Source organism: Lissotriton helveticus, chromosome 8, assembly GCF_964261635.1.
Source record: "Lissotriton helveticus chromosome 8, aLisHel1.1, whole genome shotgun sequence".
NCBI lineage: Eukaryota > Metazoa > Chordata > Amphibia > Caudata > Salamandridae > Lissotriton > Lissotriton helveticus.
Genome location: NC_136069.1, coordinates 1395687545 through 1395713389, shown reverse-complemented (window position 1 = coordinate 1395713389; position 25845 = coordinate 1395687545). Strand labels below are relative to the sequence as shown.

At 45.9% G+C, this 25845-nt stretch overlaps 1 protein-coding gene across 1 annotated transcript in view; it reads right to left on the bottom strand.

Moving 5' to 3' along the window:
* The window catches only part of LOC144773378 (ATP-binding cassette sub-family C member 2-like), a 560817-nt gene that overhangs the window by 48844 nt on the left and 486128 nt on the right, over window positions 1–25845 (bottom strand). Inside the window, exon 27 of the mRNA XM_078658348.1 lies at window positions 19478–19672. Coding sequence (XP_078514474.1) covers window positions 19478–19672 — 195 coding nt within the window. The remainder of the gene's footprint in view (window positions 1–19477; window positions 19673–25845) is intronic.

The window sequence follows — 25845 nt, the reverse complement described above, 5'->3', positions numbered from 1 at the left end:
TCATTCTTGGTGCTGTCCATTTCAATCAATCTAATGGAATCATACAAGTCATGTCCTCCTTGTGACAATATTTCATTATTGGTGCTCTCAATTTCAATCAATGTAGTGGACAATTCAAAAGAAATTGCCACGGTCTCTTCATTGTGAGCCATTTTATTTTGAAATTGCTTGCTGTAAATTGCAGAAAAAAATAATCACTTTCATTTATCGTTTTTAGTAATACATAATATAAAACTAACTTCATCAACTATTTAGTATAACAGAAGGACTGCAAATAAATAACAGAAAACATTTTTCAAATTATCTTCAAGTGTACAACATAGTTCCCCTTACAAATTAACAACTCACCTTTTTAAAAGTAGCAGAAGTGTTAGTACTGTGTAAATCAAACACCAGAAATTCACCACCAAAAATTCCTCACAAATGTACCTCAGACAGTAGTATCACAAAATGGCTGTGGTTTCCTCTCATTTGACATATATACATAACCAATTAACTTTCATCACACACAAATACAAAACCAAAGTAACATTTTAATTGGTTCTAAATTTCAACACTTTCAAATGTGTTTTCCCCATGCAATTTTCCATAGGACATTTACATACGTCTACAGCCTGAATGGCTGAACGGAATTACACCAAACTTGGCAAAATGGTACATCAAACCTAAGAGGTCAGGAAGGATCTACTATGACCCCTTATGGTCATTTCCCCCTTCGCTTTGGCCTCCTCTTGTCTCTCAATCCTACCGAGAGACAAGATGGCGGCCGCTACGGACTGTTTGGAATGTTGACAGACGCCGGAGAACCAATCAGCTTCGCTTCACAAAGCTCCGTTGCGCGAAAAGTACGCGTCCTAGGACGCTGCCCGGTCCGCTGTTACAGATATATATCTTTTTTTAAACGTTAATTTCTCAAAATCCACTGGAGCACATATATTGAGACCTACAAAAGGCACATCGGGCTACCAGTCCCTACAATTTTGCCAAGTTTCGTGCAAATCCATTCAGCCGTTCGGGCTAAAAGTGAGGCCAACCGCCCTATGGAAAACTCAATGTTAAAAACACGTTTTGGGACCCCCCTTTTTTCTCGGCCCCCCCTTGACGAACCCCCCCCAAATTTTCAAGGGCTGCTCAGAAACAAAATGTGCCATTTTCCTGAAAATTTCAGCCAATTCCGTCCACAAACGCCAAAGTTATTAGACATAGAATTTTCAAAAAACCCATAGAGAAAAAATCCTAACTATATATACCTACTGGCGACCGCCAGTAGGTAATATATATATATATATTACCTACTGGCGGTCGCCAGTAGGTATATATAGTTAGGATTTTTTCTCTATGGGTTTTTTGAAAATTCTATGTCTAATAACTTTGGCGTTTGTGGACGGAATTGGCTGAAATTTTCAGGAAAATGGCACATTTTGTTTCTGAGCAGCCCTTGAAAATTTGGGGGGGGTTCGTCAAGGGGGGGCCGAGAAAAAAGGGGGGTCCCAAAACGTGTTTTTAACATTGAGTTTTCCATAGGGCGGTTGGCCTCACTTTTAGCCCGAACGGCTGAATGGATTTGCACGAAACTTGGCAAAATTGTAGGGACTGGTAGCCCGATGTGCCTTTTGTAGGTCTCAATATATGTGCTCCAGTGGATTTTGAGAAATTAACGTTTAAAAAAAGATATATATCTGTAACAGCGGACCAGTTAGCGCACTGGTTCGCGGACTTTCGCGCAACGGAGCTCAGTAGGATCGAGAGACAAGAGGAGGCCAAAGCGAAGGGGCAAATGACCATAAGGGGGAATAGTAGATCCTCGCTGACCCCCTAGGTTTGATGTGGAGGTTTTAAAAGGGCCCCCGGGGCAACAAAAAAAAATTATAATAATAATCTTACGGCTGAATGGATTTGCACGAAACTTGGCAAAATTGTAGGGACTGGTAGCCCGATGTGCCTTTGCTAGGTCTCAATATATGTGCTTCAGTGGATTTTGAGAAATTAACGTTCAAAAAAAGATATATATCTGTAACAGCGGACCGCTTCGCGTACTTTTCGCGTTACGGAGCTTTGCGAAGCGAAGCTGATTGGCTCTCCGGTGTCTGTAAACATTCCAAACAGTCCGTAGCGGCCGCCATCTTGTCTCTCGGTAGGATCGAGAGACAAGAGGAGGCCAAAGCGAAGGGGCAAATGACCATAAGGGGGCATAGTAGATCCTCGCTGATCCCCTAGGTTTGATGTGGAGGTTTTAAAAGGGCCCCGCGGGGCAAAAAAAATAAATAATAATAATAATCGAACGGCTGAATGGATTTGCACGAAACTTGGTAAAATATTAGGGACTGGTAGCCCGATGTGCCTTTGCTAGGTCTCAATATATGTGCTTCAGTGCATTTTGAGAAATTAACGTTCAAAAACAAGATATATATCTGTAACAGCGCTCCGCTTCGCGGAGATAAAATTATATCTGTATTACCTAGCTGTTGCTAACACCAGTTAGCGACGGCTAGTAGGAGATAGCGACCATCTTGGGCCCCACTTTGCATGTGAGTGATATTTATCACTAATGACATGCAAAGTGGGCATGCCAAGATGTTAGCGACTGGAAACAGTCGCTAACATCGCTATCTCCTATTATGAACTTTTGGAAATATTCGAGATAAGCGCGAATATCTCCAAAAAGTAACAGCTGCCCTGAGCAGTTCTTAGCCATGTTATCCTATGGGAGGTGGATAACATGGCTAAGAGGATTAGCTCGGTAATGCATGAATATCGCTGAGTTTTCAGCGATATTAATGCATTGCGGTCGGTTTTTATCGTATTTGCGATAAACTTTGATAATAGCAACGTTTATCTGCGATAATTTCTGACGGTAAAAAAATCTTTGCAATGCATCGTTAGGGATAAATATCGCTTAACTTTGGTAATATGCCCCAACGTCTGTTAACGTTCGATTCGAAGGAAATCAGGAAGTGTTGAAAAACATTGTCTGCGCCATCTTGTCTTTTTTCAAATGCCACACTTTTGTCGTGCACGGCAGCCATTTTAGATGCCTTGACCAGACCCACTCTGTGCACGCTGTCGATCCTTAGCATGGCTCCCCACCCTCGCAAGCATCTCCCCCAGGCAGTGGTCACCCCCGCTCTCTGTCTTATGCATGGGTAATAAACCTCCCCCCATCTGCGCTGCTCTTTCCTGAGAATCACACCCTGTGCCCGCCCGACACCTCCCTTTCGCCCTATTCACTACTGCACCCTCTGACACTCCTTTTCCTCTGTGTCCGATTGTCCAGGCTGGTCCTAGGGTATCAGCTAGCCCTGCAGATGTAGTTTATGGCCACAGCTGTAAAGATTCACCCCTCTTCAAAGGAGTTATAGTAGATCAAGGCCCACACTCGATGAGATCCGTCACAGCAGAAGCGTTGCTATTATCTGAAAACCATCCTGTATTGTGATTGGGGAGGGGACCGAGCGTGAAGCGGAAGATTCCAGGGATGACTCTTTGTACATCAAAGTTTTTACAATTATGTGTCACATTAAAAATATATAGCACTCCGACAAAGTAGTAAGATTATAAAACTTTAATAATTTATAAATATATACAAGAAAACAAAAATAGTAATAACATATAAACATTTTTAGGGAAAAACAACGAAGTAGCGGTCGGCTGTGCGAATAGTCCCAACGCAGCACAACGTCCAGATTTCCGGCGTGGGGCGGGTCATCAGTAGCAAACTGTTGTGCGAATAGTTCCAAGGCAGCAGAACGCGCTGAAATCTACATGACACGAAAGTGATGTCTAGTAAGTTGCCACCCAGCAAATAACGGCGTGGGGCGTCGCGGGGGGTGGGTCTTCAGTAGCAAACTGTTGTGCGAATAGTTCCAAGGCAGCAGAACGATGGCACCAAGGTGATGTCCAGTAAGTTGCCGCACTGGTTTTGGTATCCTACAATGCTGCTCCGAATAACGGCGTGGAGCGCCCCGGGGGAGGCGGCGTGAACGGGCCTCTCCAGGTGGAGTGTCATCTGTTGTAGTGGGGCGCCCCTTTACCGTTTCAGTTGCCATTCCGTCCGTTTTTGGTCCACTGTGTCAAAAGCCGCAATTCAGCTGAGTTGCGCCCACTCTTGCGGTGCAGCGATAGTCGGCTGCCACAGGACTCTCAAAATGGCGGCAGGCTCTTTCCTTTTTGGGCCTGGTCCACTGAAATGGCCCTGGGACACCTTGGAAATCGGACGCTTGTCTGCTAGGTCTTGGACCCCATTCTCGAAAGCGTCCCCTCCGCTTTGAGAATTCATCAAAAGTTTTGGGGGCCCCGACTCCTGCAGGCTTCTGGTGGGGAGCGGCTGCCATGATTGCTCGCGGAATGACCACGACTGAGCTACGAGATGGTGGTGCTTTCATGCTGACGCCAGCTTCAGTCTGAAACATCCAGAAACAAGGTGGGGCTTTCATCGTTTGGAAAAAAAAAAAAGTTTTCATCCAATGAAAAGTGTTGTTTTTAGGTCATATGATCAAGCCTTCCATCATTAGGAAACCAAAAGTAAAATGAACCAATGAAAAGTTTTATAAACAAGTCACATGACCTGTTATGCGGCATAGGGTATAAAATGCGGAGAAAATACGTTGGCACGTGAGGCGGCGTCAGTAGCGGACCGATGTGCGAATAGGCCGAAGGCAACACAGCGCGCCAAGATCCGGATGGCACCGAGGTGGTGTCCAGCAAGTTGCAGCACTGGTGTGGCCATCCTACAATGTTGAAAGTCGGCGTGGGGCGCCCCGTTGGCCTGTGAGTTTGCGTCAGTAGCGGACCGATGTGCGAATAGGCCGAAGGCAGCACAACGCGCCAAGATCCGGATGGCACCGAGGTGATGTCTAGTAAGTTGCCGCACTGGTGTGGCCATCCTACAATGCTGAAAGTCGGCGTGGGGCGCCCTGTTGGCCTGTGAGATGGTGTCAGTAGCGGACTGATGTGCGAATGGGGCCAAAGGCAGCGCAACAATATTTTCTGACGAGAAGACACCACAAGGCGCTGAGATGCCAAGATCCGGATGGCACCGAGGTGATGTCTAAGTTGCGGACTGATGTGCGAATGGGGCCAAAGGTAGCGTAACAATATTTTCTGTATGGAAGATACCACTAGGCGTTGAGATGCCAAGATTCGGATGGCACCGAGGTGATGTCTAGCAAGTTGCTGCACTGGTGTGGTCATCCTACAATGCTGAAACTCGGCGTGGGTCGCCCCATTAGCCTGTGAGATGGCGTCAGTAGCGGACCGATGTGCGAATAGGCCGAAGGCAGCACAACGCGCCAAGATCCGGATGTCACAGTGGTGGTTTCATAGTTGAGAGGCACTTCATCTGCAGTGGGGCGCCGAGATCCGGATGGCACCGAGGTGATGTCTAGCAAGTTGCTGTACTGGTGTGGTCTTCCTACAATGCTGAAAGTCGGCGTGGGGCGCCCCATTAGCCTGTGAGATGGCGTCAGTAGCGGACTGATGTGCGAATGGGGCCAAAGGCAGCACAACGCGCCAAGATCCGGATGGCACCGAGGTGGTGTCCAGCAACTTGCCGCACTGGTGTGGCCATCCTACAATGCTGCGCCGAAAGTCGGCGTGGGGCGCCCCGTTGGCCTGTGAGTTCGCGTCAGTCAGTGGGGGCTGTTTGAGGATCTGACTGCATTGGAAAGCAATGTGATGCTGTGCGTCGCCCCCAAGATGGAGGTTCCTCGGCTGCAGTGGGGCGCCCCTTGGTGTTTCACTCGCTATGCAGCTGAGTTGCGTGCGCACTTGTGGCGAATAGGCCGAAGGCAGCACAACGCGCCGAGATCTGGATGGCACCGAGGTGGTGTCCAGCAATTTGCCGCACTGGTGTGGCCATCCTACAATGCTGCGCCGAAAGTCGGCGTGGGGTGCCCCGTTGGCCTGTGAGGTGGCGTCAGTAGCGGACCGATGTGTGAATAGGCCGGAACCAGCACAAGGCGCCAAGATCCGGATGGCACCGAGGTGGTGTCATAGTTGAGAGTTCTGAGCAGCGCTTGTAACACTGTCTGAAGCTTATTTGCACCTGCTGCAGCTTCACTATTGCCCTGGTGTGGCCTAAGATCGCCCATGACATAGGCGGCCACCTCCCGGGGTCCGGCGGAACTTTTTTCCTTTTCCTTTCTGCATCTTGTCCCAAATTCGTTTGACCTGAAGACACGACCAGGTCCCTGAATGTGTGCAGGGGGACGCTATTGATTGAATCAAAATGGCGGCTTCACACAAAGCTGACTCAAGCGTTTTCTGGTGGTTTCATAGTTGAGAGGCACTTCATCTGCAGTGGGGCGCCGAGATCCGGATGGCACCGAGGTGATGTCTAGCAAGTTGCTGTACTTGTGTGGTCATCCTACAATGCTGAAACTCGGCGTGGGTCGCCCCATTAGCCTGTGAGATAGCTGTTCTTTGGATTTGGGCCTGGTCCACTAAAATGGCCCTGGGACACCTAAGAACTCGAACGCTCGATTTTTTTTTCCTTTCCTGTACATGCAAAAAAAGGTAAATGCCCGGTATGTTACACGCTTCATCTGCCACGATGAACTCTCCAGAGGAACCGAAAAAATATATAGTTGTGGTAACTATACCATGCATCGTCATATGGAGAGGTGGTACCAATTAATTATAGTGCTGCATAAAAGAGAGATTTGGAGGAGAACCCCTGACCTGCTAGTACATTCATCAAAGAAGTGGCACTGAGAGCTTCAGAGGCAAGGGAAACGGTCCCAAATATTTAGAAGAACTTTGGAAAGATTAAAATGACATGTTTAGATTGTGGTAAATTAATTTCATGTGGGCAGATGAGTGTTACTCTAATAAATACAGCATATGAACATCATCATAGTCGATGGTTGGTAGAGACATTTTGACTATATCCTGGACCTGCCCGTCCTCGCCCAAAATGGCGCCGGAATAAATGGGACTCGTAACTCCTTGTTGTGTACTGGTTGCAGAACCTTGAAATCACGAGATACGTATGCAGTTTTGAAGCACATGGCGGGCGGGGACGAGAATTGATTGAATATTTCGACATCCCTATTGATATTAAGTTCTGATGTGTTATTGATTACTGTACTGTTGAAAGTTCGAATTAACGTCACCCATGGTACTTGCCCGCAAATGTATATCTAGATAATTTTATTGTAACTGGCCCTGTCGTATTTTAATTATAAAATGTACGTCCACCGATTCCGTAACTGTTAGACACCTTAGTTCTTGCAACCTAATGGCCCGCCCGTTACGTTCCTCTACAGTGTAAATGTCTACTCATCACATACGATTACAGTTTGCTCCGTGGCCGGCCCACGTGGTTATAGGCTCGTATTTGTATAATGAAATTTTCACAATAAAGGTTTTTAAAAGAAAACATGGTAGTAGTATATACATTGGTAAAGTTTGTAATAATAGTCACTGTTTTAGAATCATTAAAAGGCAAGTGAAATAAAGCAGACCAATTACATGAAGGGTAAAAGGTATAATACGAAGGAACGCAGTAAAGATAAATGGTCAAGGGCTGTTGTGTTTTCTATTCCTGCAACATAAAGTGATCGATAAGAATCTCATATTCAGGCGTATCGGCGACTAAGACAGCAGGTCGACCCTCTTTTGCTCAACGGCTCCATCATGGGACGAAGAAACGCTCTTTTTCTCGAAAAAAGAATATATTTTACTTGCAGGACAGTTGTAAAATTTCCGGGAAAGTACATTAGCCTGGAACATTATAACATATATTTAAGAAAAAATAATGTTCGGAAGTAATGAAAAGCGTAATTTTTAGGTCATATGAGCAAGCCTTTCATCATTACAATAAGAAAAGTAAAATGAACCAATGAAAAGTTTTATTAACAAGTCACATGACTTGTTATGCTTACGTTACGCGCTGCGCGCCCCGGATGCGCTAACGCGGCGCGTCATATGACGCATTACGCGACAACGCAGGTCCAGAATATAGTCAAAATGTCTCCACCAACCAGCGGTCGGAACACAACCCCTTTCAGCAGGCTAAATAGTTCTGTTAAATGAGAACAGAAGGGACAGGCAACAAGAACCATCAGTGAAAGAGGGGAGGGCTAGTTCTTCTCTACCGGGTTACATTGGGGCGCTACCGGAACTGATCGAATTGGTAGTCTACAGTGTTTCTGGATGTTTCAGACTGAAGCTGGGGTTAGCATGAGAGCAGCATCATTTCGTAGCTCCGTCGTGGCCATTCCGCAACCAATCATGGCAGCCGCTCTTTATCGTTATTTTGGGCGGGGTGGGTGGCGGAGCCGAGCTGTTTTGCAGCCATCATTGTGTGGAGTTCAGTTCATCTCACTAGTTTTGTATTTGTCATGAGGGGTTGTTCCTAATGTTTCTATTTTAGCGAGGTCAAAAAGAGATCCCATTAGTGGCCTACTGATTTTGCTCGATTCCTTTTCTTTTTTTTTACACGATTTTTCGTTATCTGCAAAGACTAAACAGAGTATTGCGACTCTGTGTTTGTTTGTAAATAGAGAATGAACCAAAGAGAACTAATTCTAAAACAGTAAATACTTGGATAACAATCAATCAAATGGAGAGAGAAGCAGGCACGACGGATTACAACGGGGGCAAAGGCCTGCGTTAACTACCTTTCACTATCTGCAAAGAGAGAGTACTCCTAATAGAAATGAGGGGGGGGGGCACCATTCAAAGCAGATCAGTGTGCATAAACACGAAAATGTTTTCACTTACCACGTACTTGACAGCTTATGATATTTGCTATTAAAAAACCATTGAAATTCACTGAAAAAACCATAGGTTATAGACCATATATAGTTAGGAATTAGCATTTACAAAACCTTGAAAATTCACTGAAAAAACCATAGGTTATAGACCATATATAGTTAGGAATTAGCATTTAAAAAACCTTATTTTACTCACACAAAACCATTGAAATTCCATATATAGTTAGTTGCACTAACTATATATCGCGCACCTGCAATCCACTGCTGATCATGTCACATATTACATCATTCATGACATGGTCAGTGACATCACTGATGACATCACTGATGACATCTCAAATGACATCACTGATGACATCACTGATGACAACATCCAGTGACTGTATGTTTCTGTAAAGTTAAAATATATCTTACATATTGAAGAATGAGTGGATGTATAAGTGTCTGGATGAAGGATTTAGTAGGTGCGTGACTGACTGTATGAGTGAGTGATTAAATGTGTCTCACTGAATGCATGGGTTAGTGACTAAACTGTCTTAATTTGTGCATCATTATGTCTGTTGTTCTGTAAACTGCTGCATGTGTTGATCATTAGCTATACGAGAGGCTATATGTGTTATTAATTGCTTGCCCAAGTATTTCTATGGGAGATTGAGTTTGTGTGGGGGTGGCTGGAAGGTGTGTGACTCTATGCATAGATGTGTGAACAGTTTATTCACTAGGTGTATGAGTTCAAGAGTGCATGTGGAAACAGCTACATGGGCAGTTGACTGTGTGCATGAGTGTATTGATGAGTGAATGGATATCTCAATGCTACATGTCATAGTAAGTACATATGTAAAACACAGTACATGTGAGAGTTGGCATATATAAATAACTGTGCATGAGAGCCACCGAATGAGTGAGTGGTTGTATCGATCATTGTGAACTTGTATCAGGGATTGTATAAGAGAGTAAATATGTGTTAGTATATGTTTCAATAAGTAAGGTGTGTTTAACTGTATAGTTGAAGAAATGGAGATGAGATTGTTTCTTTGCATGACTGACTGGGTGTGTGAGTAACTCCATGGATGAGTGGAAGTGTGTGTGTCTGTATACACTGAGTGTATCTAAGGTTATATTAGAGTCTGAAGAGGTTTATCGTATTAGCACAAGAATGATGTCAAATGAGATGTCATCAGTGATGTCATCAGTGATGTCATTTGAGATGTCATCAGTGATGTCATCAGTGATGTCACTGACCATGTCATGAATGATGTAATATGTGACATGATCAGCAGTGGATTGCAGGTGCGCGATATATAGTTAGTGCAACTAACTATATATGGAATTTCAATGGTTTTGTGTGAGTAAAATAAGGTTTTTTAAATGCTAATTCCTAACTATATATGGTCTATAACCTATGGTTTTTTCAGTGAATTTTCAAGGTTTTGTAAATGCTAATTCCTAACTATATATGGTCTATAACCTATGGTTTTTTCAGTGAATATATATATATATATATAGTCCCAAAACATGTTTTTAACATTGAGTTTTCCATAGGGCGGTTGGCCTCACTTTTAGCCCGAACGGCTGAATGGATTTGCACGAAACTTGGCAAAATTGTAGGGACTGGTAGCCCGATGTGCCTTTTGTAGGTCTCAATATATGTGCTCCAGTGGATTTTGAGAAATTAACGTTTAAAAAAAGATATATATCTGTAACAGCGGACCTGGCAGCGTCCCAGGACGCGTACTTTACGCGCAACGGAGCTTTGTGAAGCGAAGCTGATTGGTTCTCCGGCGTCTGTCAACATTCCAAAAAGTCCGTAGCGGCCGCCATCTTGTCTCTCGGTAGGATCGAGAGACAAGAGGAGGTCAAAACAAAGGGGGAAATAACTATAAGGGGGCATAGTAGATCCTCGCTGACCCCCTAGGTTTGATGTGGAGGTTTTAAAAGGGCCCCGCGGGGCAAAAAAAAATAATAATAATAATAATCGAACGGCTAAATGGATTTGCACGAAACTTGGCAAAATATTAGGGACTGGTAGCCCGATGTGCCTTTGCTAGGTCTCAATATATGTGCTCCAGTGGATTTTGAGAAATTAACGTTCAAAAAAAGATATATATCTGTAACAGCGCTCCGCTTCGCGTAACGGAGGTTTGCGAAGCTGATTGGTCATTCTGTCACTGGGCTATAGTTGGGCTACATCTGGCTGATATTTGGGCTACATTAGTTTTTTTGTGTGTCTGGCGGCCATCTTTGGGCTACATTGGGCTACATTGGGCTTCATTGGGCTACATTGGGCTACATTTGGGCTCCAACATATATATAGGCCAATGTAGCCCAATATATATTTTTCAAAGTTAATTTTCGTAAAAACCACTGGAGCATATATCTTGAGACATAGCAAAGGCACATCGGGCTACCAGTCCCTACAATTTTGCCAAGTTTCGTGGAAATCCATTCAGCCGTTCGAGCTAAAAGTGAGTCCAACCGCCCTATGGAAATGAAGGAAATGAATGGGTAATTTGTAATTAGCAAATAGCTAATCGCAAATTAGGAATGGTAAAGAATCGCTATTTATTCCTTAAAGTTCGCTATTTAGGAAATGCAAAAAACTTTGATGATACATATGGCGGTTCATCTCTAACAAGATAAGAAGCATAGGGATACATTTATGATGACTGGCGCATCACCAGGGATGTGTTAGTCATTCTGTGCCGCTGTTCCGTCACCTATGGTGTGCTGCATTTACAATGCGGCGCATCATGGGGCAAAAACAGCACAGATGCGTGATGTATCTGTGCCGTAAAGGTGGCGCATTGCTGGAGTTGTATCGCAAGTGTGATGAAGCTCCAGCAAGGGTCAGGGGTGCCCCTGTCGCAGGGTTTCTGTTCTCACACAGAACTGTGGACAGAGGATTGGAACCTCGGCGAATTAGGGTGTCCCAAAACTCACGTTAGTAATCAAAAACTCCTTAGCAAGCTAGGTACAGTGTCACATTGGATATAACAAACTCTCAATGTTTAGACAATCCAGAATATGAACTTATAGTACCTCAGGATACGTGGAACTCATGAACAGTCGGTCGTTATATATTTCTTAGAAACCAGAACATGGAGTTAAGAAGAACACATGTGTATTTGAAATGTTTATTTACTAATGCCGTCTTCTCAGGCGTAGTATCTTAGATAATAGAAGTACACATATTATCAGTAGCAAAATTACCAGCATAGTTACTAGTACATAAAAAGCGAATGGTGATAGTATGTTAACATGCTGTAAATGAATAAGAGTTAGCAACACTTATAAGCAGCCGCGGGCCGTGGAGGGAGTTACGGTGAGGCAGGGAGGCGGGGAGGGGGAGAAGCAGGGTGGAGAATACAAGTACACATATTATCAGTAGCAAAATTACCAGCATAGTTACTAGTACATAAAAAGCGAATGGTGACAGTATGTTAACATGCTGTAAATGAATAAGAGTTAGCAACACTTATAAGCAGCCGCGGGCCGTGGAGGGAGTTACGGTGGGGCAGGGAGGCGGGGAGGGGGAGGGGCAAGGTAGAGAGGGCTCCACCCTGCTTCTCCCCCTCCCCGCCTCCCTGCCTCACCGTAACTCCCTCCACGGCCCGCGGCTGCTTATATCTCACCCTCCCTAATACACATATTATATTATTTGCTAAGAAGGTCTCTTTGTGTTGGTTTAGGGCGTGCCCATACTTTAGTGTCTTAGATTTGAAGGAATCACATCAGCATACACCAGCTCTCTCTTCATGTGAACCGCATCAACTGTTGTGTATGTGTGTTCGGCAAAGCAATATAAAACCCGCCTCATGCCCAGAATTGGCAGAAGTTGCACTTATGTTATGAGTATGAAGTCGTGGAGATCAGACCTCATAACAATTCTGTATCGTGTTGTTCTTGAAACTTTAGCACTCGCTGTACAGATATAGTTTAACAAGCAAAGCAGATAGTAGAGCAATAACATATTATTCTCATGTAAACCACGATGAACTACTAGGTGGAAAGCTAAATCAACAACTAAGTGTCGTGTGCAGAAGTTGCAAAAAAGGAAAAATGGCGTTTAAACCGGTAATGAGCCCATGCTAACTTAACACGGTGTAAAGATATCCAGGACCTAGATGACACCTCCCCATGATCCGGAAACGAACTGAATAAGATAATAGAAGTGCCATCTCATGAGAGCAGATTGCAAGTTTATATGTGGATGGTCCGCAAGGTAAAGCATTAAAAACTAGGAAAATTTAATGCTAAAGAAAAATAAAACAGCCAAGTACTTTATCGAGTCTTAAGCCAATAGGCAAGGTAAATAATAAAAACTTGACAAATAAGTCAATGAATTGTCAATGAAATGCTAGTACTCAGCATATCAAACATGAAAAAGGTCTATGACATAACTGTGTATGCAAAATAAGCTGCAACAGCCTCCAATAGGAAGTCACCGTCTTCATCCGAAAACAGTTCAGCCATCCAATTTAAAAGCGGAAAAGAACATACGTGCTCTCCCAGCACCGGATCCTCTATCACCATCAGAGGACAGCTCGGTGGGTTTTCAAGAAAGCTGTGTTCCAAGAAAGACTGTGCTGCCGCCAGTAAATTCCAGGGACCAAGTAGTCCATGCATCAATGCCACAGCCATAATCCTTTCGCCAGGACAAACCAACTCGTGAGTAATGATAGGAGTCATCAGCTGATTAAAGTCGACGTCAGGAGAAACCGGTCCGCAGAGACACAAATCAATGGCCCAATCGAAATCACAGGTCAGGCAGTGAAATACAGGCTGGACACAGGTGAAGTAGGAGAATCGAAAAGATAATCCATATGCCGTGCTTAATATCGCCAACGGCATTGTGCCATAATATTCTAGCATGCGATTGCGGAACAGTGTCAGCAGCTGCAGGGTGGGAGGTTGCATAGGAGGGACATCCATATTTAAAAATGTAAAAAAGCACAAGAGCGTCCGCTGGTAATGCAAGTAAAAATGCCAATCCACGAACCAGAGTGGAGAAAATAGAATGAAAGGAAGCAGGGATGACTCCAAAGATTTTCTCAAATGAAGTCACGAGACCACTGGTAACAACTTTAAAAAAGTGCGCCAGGGTCTTTGTGGAGGATGCGTTAAAGATAGTCGGAACCATCTTGCTGAAATTGAAAGGCAAATCTGAATTAAAAGTATTCCTTTTATCGTAACAGTAAGTGAACGCGTTATTTGCTGCAGAAATGTTCTATTTCCTCCCACACATGAACATAGGGAGTTTTCAATCTGGCCACAAATACCAACCTTGGGACAGATTTCAACGGCATGGCAAGAATAAGAGCTCTTTTGTCTCAGAGAGAGGTGGCCTTGAGTTCGGCCCGTGAAACTTTCGTGCTTCACATAGCGAACACCCGTACAGAGGTGCAGACCCTTTTCAATTAACTCAGAACAATCTTCATTATTGAGCATCAAATAACTACCATTTTCCAACAACTTGAACGTGGGGATGATAGCAGGAACTGGCGTGCCTTGCAACACGCAAGCCATATTTGGTCGGTGTTTGTTGCATGAACCGTGTAACTGTATGTGCCTACACATTAGTGAATGATCTGGCGTCTCAGTGCATTCCTCTCCATTCAGATAAACTTCTTGATCATCTTTGAAACATCTGTATGTGTATGGAAGCGACCAGACCTCATGAAGAAAAGCACTACCTAAAGGTTCATAACGACCTATTGGTATATATTTCATACAATTTGAAAACTTATATAAAGCAAAAGGCAGCGTTATTAAACCGTGGATAAGGCACGTTGCAAAAAAACCCGCAATCCTCTGCTGATGATGTCACTGAGCATGTCATGAATGATGTAATATGTGACATCATCAGCAGTGGATTACGGGTAATAGTATCTCTAGTTTACTCCCCTATAGCTGTCTTTCTTTTAACATAAGTGTCTGTTTCCTTCCCTTATACTTACTGTTTTTGGTTCGCTTCTAGTTCGCGTACCGGCGAGCGAACTGGGAAGCGAACTAAGAGAAATAGAGGTTGGCACAGTTCCAAATATTGTACCAATTTTTTAATAACGGGGAGGTAGTTCTGAAAAGAACTTTTTTTTTATTGTTTTTGTTGTTTTATATTTTTTTTATTATTTTTCGGAACATTTTTTTACTTTTTTTGAATTTTTCTGAAGTTTTATATTTTTTTGGGTTTTTCTTGGAGGGGGCAATGAAAACGATTCATTGTAAAAGGCTCAACAGGAGCAACAAAACAAAAAAAGAAGTATTTATTATTTTGGGCGTTTCGTACAAACTTGCATATGATAGTCAATAGCTCTGTTGATCAGAGTGATGCTTTTTTCTCCGTAGGAAATGAATCCATCGCAAAATACGCAGGTGTGTTTTACTTCACCAAATTTCATTTGTATATTTGGCACCATCTCCCTGCCCTCTGGTCCCGTTACTTCCGGTACAACAGATCTTCTGGCCATAATAGGGAGATTATCTAGGTCGTTCCGAAACTGTGCAGCACTGTAGTTGTTAGGATGCCACCTAGTCATATGGCGATGCATTGTGTAGTTTCCGAAACTGTATTTTTTCTCGGTTCCTCTGGACAGTCTATCTTGACATATAAGGCAAGTTACGTATCTTGCATTTACTTTTTTCTGACCTTTGGGAATTTTAAAAAATTGCCAAATGAAGTTTTCTTTCCGGTGAGACGTCCTGGGCTGCTCAGGCAAAAACTGCCTCTCTTCGTGCTCGTCGTCCTGTTCCTCTTCTTCTTCTTCTTGTTGAATTATAACTTGAGCAGGTGGTCCACTCTTCCTTGGATGTGGTGGAGGTGGTGGGGAAGCACCAGCTGAAGCTACTAAAGAAGCCATTGCTCAGTGATCACAAAGGGTCTTTCTCTCACAATGATGAAAGTCAGAGTGAGGAAAGAAGGAGGGATTTTCATCATTTGGGAAAAACAAGAGTTCTCAACCAATCAAAAGTGTTCATTTTAGATTATATGACCTAGTCTTACATCATTAGGAAACCAAAAGTGAAATGAACCAATGAAAAGTGTTATTACCAAGTCACATGACTTGCTGTGTTTACGTTAAGCGCTTTGCAGGGCCTCCCGGTTTGCTTCCAGAAACCTGCGCTTTGCGACTCGCTTTGCGTACCAGTTCGCTAACGTAGCACGTCATATGACGTATCACGCGACAACGTGAAACGTCATGCGGACGGGAGGCGTCACGATGTTGTTTTCTAACGCGGCACTTGCGGTAAAGAAACGTTTACCGGCTCGCGGTCTATTTCGCGGCATCAAGGTCAGCTAACGGGAAGCTTCCCGATTCGCGAAGCGGGAACGAAGAAAAAAAAATATTTTAAAAAAAAATTATTCATAAACATATAAAATATATTTTTGGATTTAAAGAAGAATACATTTTACAGCTACAGATATTAGCTGTTAAAAAACCAATGAAATTCACAGAAAAAACCATAGGTTATAGACCATATATAGTTAGGAATTAGCATTTACAAAACCTTGAAAATTCACTGAAAAAACCATAGGTTATAGACCATATATAGTTAGGAATTAGCATTTAGAAAACCTTATTTTACTCACACAAAACCATTGAAATTCCATATATAGTTAGTTGCACTAACTATATATCGCGCACCCGCAATCCACTGCTGATGATGTCACATATTACATCATTCATGACATGGTCAGTGACATCACTGATGACATCACTGATGACATCTCAAATGACATCACTGATGACATCACTGATGACATCTCATTTGACATCAATGACCACATCACTGATGATATCATTCATGTGACAATACAATGCATCTCCTCACATTTTAATATAACCTCTGTTTCACCCAGTGTTAAAAAGAGAGTATAATTTTTGAAACCATTGACACACCAATACTAGTTACTACATACGCACTCACTGATTGCTACGTCTACACACACCTTCACTCATTCACCCATACAATCATTCATACATACAATCACTCATCTTTACAACACTATCATATGCACTCATACACCTATACAGACACTCACAGTCTGCCACTCATCCATGGAGTTACTCACACACCTAGTCAGTCCTGTAAAGAATCAATGACACTTCCATTTTCTTGTCTATACAGTTAAACATAGAGCACCTTACATTTTCAAACATATACTAACACATACTTACCTTCTTATACAATCATTGATACAAGTACAGATTGATCTGCACAGAGTCACACACCTCCCAGCTAGCCACACACACACTCAGTCTCCCATACAAATACTTGGGCAATCAATCAATAACCCATATAGTTACTCATATAGCTACTGATCAACACATGCAGCAGTTTACAGAACAACAGACATAATGATGCACAAATTAAGACAGTTTAGTCACTAACCCATGCTGTCAGTGAGACACATTTAATCACTCACTCATACAGTCAGTCATGCACCTACTAAATCCTTCGTCCAGACACTTACACATCCACTCATTCTTCAATATGTAAGACATATTTAAACTTTATAGAAACAAAAAATCACTGGATGTTGTTATCAGTGATGTCATCAGTGATGTCATTTGAGATGTCATCAGTGATGTCATCAGTGATGTCACTGACCATGTCATGAATGATGTAATATGTGACATCATCAGCAGTGGATTGCGGGTGCGCGATATATAGTTAGTGCAACTAACTATATATGGAATTTCAATGGTTTTGTGTGAGTAAAATAAGGTTTTCTAAATGCTAATTCCTAACTATATATGGTCTATAACCTATGGTTTTTTCAGTGAATATATATATATATATATATATATATATATATATATATATTTTATCAATGGCACAAATAATAATGTGGATGAATGATTATCTACACACACACAGAATATTATGTATAAAAAAGAAGAGAAGGAAAAGTATTTTCTTTAGTTTCATGCTCACCACATATATATATATAGCCACCAATAATGGCGCAGCCGCATTTGTGTCATCAAGGCCGCAGCTGCGAGCAAAACATGTTACAGTGACAAAGCAACAGCAACATACTCCTCAAGAATACACTGTGATATGTGTCTGTTTCATGGAAGATAGACTGAATAAATATCTGAAGCTATGATACATGAACCTGCCCACAATGCCACAAGGGTCGTTCTTCATAACTACAGCCATATCCTGATAAATAGAGGGAATGCTATTATTCCTCTCACCAGGACAGTCCTATACAAAAACTTGGCGATTAAATGATTCTCCCTCAATCACCGTCATAAGAGACATAATCGGAGAAAAATGGAATATGAATTGAGGAAAGTGGAGTCACAATGTCTCCCTCAAAAATCTAAAACAGAAGATGAAACACAACAAAATAATGGTATTCTACTCAAAAGTATAATGCCCAAACTCTCCAAACTCTGTAAAAAAATAGATTAGATTAATAGGCCTTCTGCCCAGCATGTGATCGTCGAAGGCGGTTCACTGTATGGGGGTTCGACCCAGGGGAGGTTTGGCTGAGGGCCTGATCGTGCATGACAGGTGTTGGATGCCTGCAGGAGGTTGGGCACCAGTGGGAGGTTGGGCACCAGTGGGAGGTCTGACTGCAGGTCAGGCCCTGCACCCAAACACATGCCGCAAAAGGCCAAAGCCATGTGCAACGAAGAGTTGGCTGCAGGGCCTGTCCAACTGCACCTCACACACAGCGATGGACATCTTACTTCATGTTAAAAAACATAGAAAGCGATGTTGTAGTTAGGAATTGTAATACCATCTTTCTGTGTGTGTGTGTGTGCATAGAGATTACATACATTTAGAAATGAACTATATACCTCCGAAGTAAAGGTGTACCAGTGAGGTGATAAATCGTGACTAAAGTCACATAATGTAATGACTCCCAAGGTAACCACTGCATAGTAACTGTAGCCTACCTTCCAGACGTTGTCCTGTCTAGAGAGTGCAGCAATTCCTCAAGCTTTGAACAGGAAACAATCCCACTAACCTACATTGTTATGATTCCACTTTTAGAAGAAACAGCTCATTATCCTGGAGAGATTGCGCTTTAAAAAAGAAATAAGGCAATGCGTTTGTTGAGGGCGGCTTTAGCCCAAGCCTTGGCTCTACTTTGACCCCGCCGCAACCACCTTCTGGCTCCAAATATTGAACTGACGTTAACTATCACTTCATATGGTCAAGACCAGCCTGCGAAACACCATTGTAAGACATCACTAGCAAACCACTCAACAAGACAAAGCCCTTCAAGAGTAAACCTACGGGGATTTTTAGGTAATGTTTGTATCAAGCTTTCTTGTGTATCCTTTTAATTTAAATTGTAATAGCATAACTGCATCCATGTCCTGAGATTAAGGAATTTGGTAGTTGCATGGGCAGGATTTCGTGCTCCGTCGGCACGAAGAAATTCAGCTCCTATCACCATCATTGATATAGCATGGCTTCGGCCTTCAGAGATAAAAAGCCCTTCGATTTAAGGGCTAGGCGGATGTGGCATGTGCAGGTCATTGTATGCCATTGGGTAAATGAGGATGGCTTCACCCACCATTGAGAGAACGCGAAATTAAAAGATAGAACCATCAGGATTATCGAACAAATGACATTTATATGTACAGTGCCCATTTTGTCAGATTGAGAAAGTAAGATAAACTAACACGAAAAAACTGTTTAGCATTTCTGGACTTTTACAATTGATGAGTGAACTGCATTAAGAATATTCTGAAGTGCTGTAACCTTCTACTGCCAAAGTTAACATTACAACATACCTTTCGGAATCCATGATTGTATGCAACCTGTGAGCTATGGTTAGTACCGTACAATCCTGGAACTCCTTTCGGATTGTGGTCTGTACCAAGTTATCAGTCTCCATATCTATGGATGCTGTGGCTTCATCCAGGATTAGAATTTTTGTTTTCCGTAGCCACGCGCGAGCAAGACAGACAAGCTGCCTCTGCCCAACACTGTAAATGAGAAGATAAACGAAAAAATACTGTAAAAGTGAAGATGAAATTGAACAGTTACCACTTTATGAACCAAAAGTGATGACTTTACTCTGAAATAATTAGCAAACAAAGCACTGTCATAATGGTACCACAAATATTTAGCAATCTCTCGAACGCTAACAGACTAACTGGCCTAGCAGAATTCTTGTTACTTTTCTTCAGACACTCTCACATATTCCTGTTGCACCACAAATGGCACATATTCATTATAGAATAAAAATACAAGCAATATAGCTCAGAAAGCATCAATCAATCAATCAATCATGGACATTTATATAGCGCACTACTTACCCGGAGGGTCTCAAGGCGCTTGGGGGGGGGGGGTGCTGCTACTGCTAGAACAGCCAGGTCTTGAGCTTCTTCCTGAAGGAAAGGTGGTCTTGGGTCAGGCGCAGGTCGGTCGGGAGGGAGTTCCAGGTCTTGGCGGCCAGGTGGGAGAAGGACCTTCCTCCTGTTGTCGATCTTCGGATGCGGGGTACGGCGGCGAGGGCGTGACTGGCTGATCGGAGGTGGCGTTTGGGAGCGTAGAAGTTGATGCGGTTGTTGAGGTAGCTCGGGCCTTGGTCGTGTAGGGCTTTGTGTGCGTGGGTGAGGAGACGGAAGGTGATTCTCTTGTTGACGGGGAGCCAGTGCAGGTCTCTCAGATGTCCGGAGATGTGGCTGCGTCGGGGGATGTCGAGGATGAGTCTGGCTGAGGCGTTCTGGATCCGCTGGAGTCTCTTCTGGAGCTTGGCGGTGGTTCCGGCGTAGAGGGCGTTGCCGTAGTCCAGTCGGCTGGTGACGAGGGCCTGGGTGACCGTCTTCCTGGTCTCGGTGGGGATCCACCGGAAGATCTTTCGTAGCATGCGCAGGATGTTGAAGCATGACGAGGAGACAGCGTTGACTTGCCTGGTCATGGAGAGGGAGGAGTCCAGGATGAAGCCCAGGTTGCGTGCGTGGTCTGTCGGTGTGGGTGCGGAGCCCAGGGCGGGGGGCCACCAGGAGTCGTCCCAGGCGGAGGGCGAGGAGCCCAGGATGAGGACTTCCGTCTTGTCTGAGTTCAGTTTCAGGCGGCTGGTCGTCATCCATTCGGCTACAGCTTTCATCCCTTCGTGAAGGTTGGCTCTGGAAGCGGCGGGGTCGTTGGTCAGTGAGAGGATCAGCTGGGTGTCGTCGGCGTAGGAGATGATGTTCAGGTTGTGTTGGCGTGCGATGGGCGCGAGGGGGCTCATGTAGACGTTGAAGAGGGTGGGGCTCAGCGAGGATCCTTGAGGGACGCCGCAGATGACTTCGGTGGCCTCTGACTTGTACGGTGGTAGACAGACTCTCTGTGTTCTTCCGTCGAGGAAGGAGACGATCCATTCCAGTGCCTTCTCTTGAATTCCGACGTTGCTGAGGCGTTGCACTAGGGTGCGGTGGCAGACCGTGTCGAATGCGGCGGAGAGGTCTAGGAGGATGAGGGCCGCTGTTTCTCCGTTGTCCATCAGGGCTCGGATGTCATCGGTGGCAGCGATGAGGGCGGTCTCGGTGCTGTGGTTGGCTCGGAAGCCAGACTGTGAAGGGTCGAGGGATCCGTTCGTCTCGAGGAAGGCGGCCAGCTGTTTGTTGACGGTCTTCTCGATGACTTTGGCTGGAAACGGGAGGAGCGAGATGGGGCGGTAGTTCTTGAGTTCGGTGGGGTCCGCTGTTGGTTTCTTTAGTAGAGCGCTGATTTCGGCGTGCTTCCAGCTCTCCGGGAAGGTGGCGGTGTCGAAGGAGGTGTTGATGATGTCCCGCAGGTGGGGTGCGATGACAGTGTCGGCCTTGTTGAAGACGTGGTGAGGGCAGGGGTCGGTCGGAGATCCGGAGTGGATGGAGTTCATCATGCGGACGATGTCATCGGTGCTGATCGGAGTCCAGGCGCGGAGGTTGGTGGTGGGTGGCGTTGCTGCGGTCGTTGTGTGCGATGGTTGACTGCTGAAGCTGTTGTGTATGTCCGCGATCTTGTTGTGGAAGTAGGAGGCGAGGGAGTTGCAGAGGTCTTGCGATGGGGTGATGTCGTTGTTTCCTGCGTTGGGGTTGGAGAGCTCTTTCACGATGTTGAAGAGTTCCTTGCAGTTGTGTGCGTTGTTGTCCAGTCGGTCCTTGAATGCAGTTTTCTTGGTGGCGCGGATCAGTTGGTGGTGCTTCCGGGTGGCCAGCTTGAGGGTGGTCATGTTGTCCGGTGTTGGTTCCCTTCTCCAGGCCTTTTCGAGGGCTCGGCAGTTCTTCTTGGAGCTCTTGAGTTCGTCGGTGAACCATGGGGCTCTCTTGCTGCCGGGTCTGCTGGGCGGGGTCCTCAGAGGGGCGAGCTCGTCCGCGCAGTTGCTGATCCACTTCGTGAGGTTGTCGGCGGCCTGGCTGGGGTTCGCTGAGCTGGCGGGAGGGTGCTGACTCAGGGAAGCGGCGAGCTGGTCGGCTGTGATCTTGTTCCAGCTTCTTCGGGCAACCTGTTGCTGGTGGTGGTGGGTCGTCGTTCTTCTGAAGGTGAAGTGGACGCAGCTGTGGTCCGTCCAGTGGAGTCCTGTGGCGTGGCTGAAGGCGATGTCTTTGCTTGATGAGAAGACGGCGTCGAGTGTGTGTCCGGCGAGGTGGGTGGGGGTGGTCACCAGTTGCTTGAGTCCCAGGTTTGCGAGGTTTTCCAGCACGGTGGTGGTGTTGCGGTCGTCGTTGTTCTCCAGGTGGAAGTTGAGGTCCCCGAGGAGGACGTAGTCGGCTGAGGGGAGGGCGAGCGGGCTGATGAAGTCGGCGATGTCCTCGCTGAATTGTGTGCGTGGTCCCGGGGGTCTGTAGATGAGGGTGCCTCTGAGGGTGGTCTTGGGGTTGACGTGGATCTGGAAGTGCAGGTGTTCGGCGGGTGCGATGGTGTCGTCGGTGTTGGTCGTGATGCGGATGGTGTTCCTGTGGATGATGGCGATGCCTCCTCCTGTGTTGTTGACGCGGTCTCTCCGGATGATCTTGTAGCCGTCCGGGATGGCGATGGCGATGTCGGGTGCTGAGGAGGCGTTCATCCAGGTTTCCGTGAGGAAGGCGACGTCTGGGTCTGTGGTGTCGAGCAGGTTCCAGAGCTCGACGGCGTGTCTGTGGACGGAGCGGGTGTTGAGCAGGATGCACTTCAGGTGGCTGCTGCTGGAGTTCGGCTTGGTGGGTGCTGGTGCAGTGCAGGTCCGGGTGCAGGAGAACTTGCAGGACTGGCAGATGAAGGGTCCGTGGGTGCGTCTCGGGGTGGCTCGGTAGCATCCAGGGGTTCGGCCGGCGTTGAGTGCGTTGAGGGTGGCGGCGTCGTATGTCCGTCGGGTCGTCTTCTGTCGGTGGGGGCCAGGGGTCCTGGCACTGGGCGCGGTCCAGGCGCGGACGGGCGCAGACGGGCTTACCTTTGGCGCACCTTCGGCGCTCAATCGGTGCTCCCGCTGCGCGCGTCCGCTGCACGGTCGCTCTGAGGGCGTCATAAGAGGGGAGCAGGGAGGGCGGGTCCGCCGGGAGGCGGGAAGGGGTTAACCAATCGTGTGGCGGGGGGGGCGGGGGCCGCAGGCAGGAGGCGCGGGAACGGGTCCGGCAGAGCGGGCGGCCCAGCGGCGGCTGGGGCGCTGCTGGCGGCGTCGGCGAAGGCTCTCGGCAGGTAAGCAGGGCAGCAGTGGCAGGCGTAGAGGAGCAGGGGGGCGACCAGGCCAGAGGCGCAGTGGTCGCTCCCTAGAGGCAGGCGAGGTCCCCTTAAGAGGGGAGCAGGGAGGGCGGGTCCGCCGGGAGGCGGGAAGGGGTTAACCAATCGTGTGGCGGGGGGGCGGGGGCCGCAGGCAGGAGGCGCGGGAACGGGTCCGGCAGAGCGGGCGGCCCAGCGGCGGCTGGGGCGCTGCTGGCGGCGTCGGCGAAGGCTCTCGGCAGGTAAGCAGGGCAGCAGTGGCAGGCGTAGAGGAGCAGGGGGGCGACCAGGCCAGAAGCATGGTGCTATTGTGCTTTTTCTTTGGACCGTCAACAGCAAAGGACTAAATACAAAACAAGGAATTCGTGAAGTCAGATAGAGGAACACATTAATTTTCAAGTACATTTGTTCTTATGTAGTGTGTCTTCACAACACTGGAATATTTACAAAGCATACTTACTTTTTGGAATGTTAGTGCACACATAAGTGCTTACACACATGCCATAGTTAGCTCAGAATAGAGGTATGCACAAAGCCTATATGTGAACATGTGGACAAGAAGCAAATTCTAAAGGCTAATTGAGTAAACCATGGGACTGCAAATACTTATCCCCTGTAGCTTGGTCTGCAAGAGCCTCTTTGAGGTGGAAAAAAGGAAGAATGCCTGAATTCGTTCAATATCGGGGCATATTTCATACAAATCTTGGATTTCCTCTAGCAACCTCTGACGCACAGGCCAGTTTTCACCCTGCGCGACTCATCTACAAGAAAATGAAGCAGCGCGGTGATGCAAGCCATTTAGCTGCGCCATGCTGCATCATTTTCAAAGCACACGGAAAGCATCATAATAACAACAATACCCTTGCACAATTTTTCAAGGGTGCCTGTGATACAGGGATGATTGCTTTTGTGCAGGAAGGGACATCTCACTGCACACAAACAATAATTTATGGCATTTTCCGATTTCTATGCATGCTGCAGAATGCAAGTAAAAGTATTTCTCCTGATTATGCCATTCCCACGCCTCCCTTGGGGAGGCATAGTACTCTGACGCATTCCCAGTTGTACAAAATGATGTAAATCTGGGAATGCGTCAAGTTCCATGAATGTTGCATGGGAACACCTACAGCAACACTCATGGAACTTAGAGTAATGTGTGAAAGGGACCAATATTTACAAGGTCATGAAAAGTCACATAGGGTGACTTCACATGGCCTTGCATATATGGGCAAGCCCATTGTACCGCGGTGCGTCAAAAAAAGTGATACACCGGCGGTTCAGTGGGCCTGTAAATAAGCCCCTGCTAGAGAGACAAAATAGGCGATTACTCTGGTCAAGAATGACATCAAGAACACAGTAGATTCTAACCATCTACAGGCCCTCTTTACTTACCTCTCATGAGGATTTAACACTGGTAACCATACATTATTGTTTTCATAGGTGAGTCACACTGGAATTGAAGGCCCTGTTCTCAAATGCATCAAATACCTGTCTAGCAAAGAGAGTACAAATCTCCTGCTCACTATTTTATTTCTCCTGTTCTTCTCCCATAAAGTGTTGGCACTTTGAGCTTATTTGCTATAATTAGACATACGCCACCCAGATCATCCTAATATGTAAACTGGAAATGAAAGGATTAATTAAGTGTTTGTTAGCAAAAGACACCAGGGCCTGTATTATGTTATGGGCACACTGCCATGTTTGTGCCACGGTTCATCTTTAATCAGGTGTGCCGGGAACAAACATGGACAGTGCACCCTATCACAATGACTGCACTTGACCCTGGGCTGGCACAAATTCACAGCTGCCTTTGGGCAGACCATTAGTGAAATACAGAGTGGCTGGTTTAGGCAGCCGCACTATGTTTCACTGTGCAAGTGGCACCTGCACTTAAAGTTGCAACAGCAGTAGGTGCTGGTGTAAGGGAAATGTTGTGGGACAGTGTGGGGGAGCATTGTGAGGGGCTGAAAGTATATAAAACATTTTTTTAAAGTTAACCTGCCAGTCTTTTGCATGCCGTTCTTCTCCTCTGGGAACAAGATGAAGTTCCCAGCTTTTCCTGCGGTCAATCCAGAGGTTGCTCTCACCATAGGAGCAATGCCGGGATTGGGTGGAGCGGTCTTGTTTTGTACTCCATTGGGAGCCTGTGCCTGCTGATCTCTCCACCCAGCAACAGAGCTGGGTTGGAGAGATGTCAGTGCGCATGGCGGTTTGGCTGTCCTAAGAAGGCCGGCCTAACCATCATGCACACTGACGGCAGGGCCCACCACTGCTACCCCTGCTGCAGTGCTGTTGCCTTGCCCTCTAGACTCAGCCAGAGGCCAAAACAAAAGATCTGCATTAAGATAATTTTGTTTTTCGTTTGCATCTGCAGGCAGTTGGGTGATGCTCCTCCGCCATAGAGGAGGAGCCGCCCCTGCGTAAAAGAGATACTACTACAGGCGGGTGCAGTGATTAACTGCAACCGCCTACAGCGGGATGTCTGTGGGGTCCA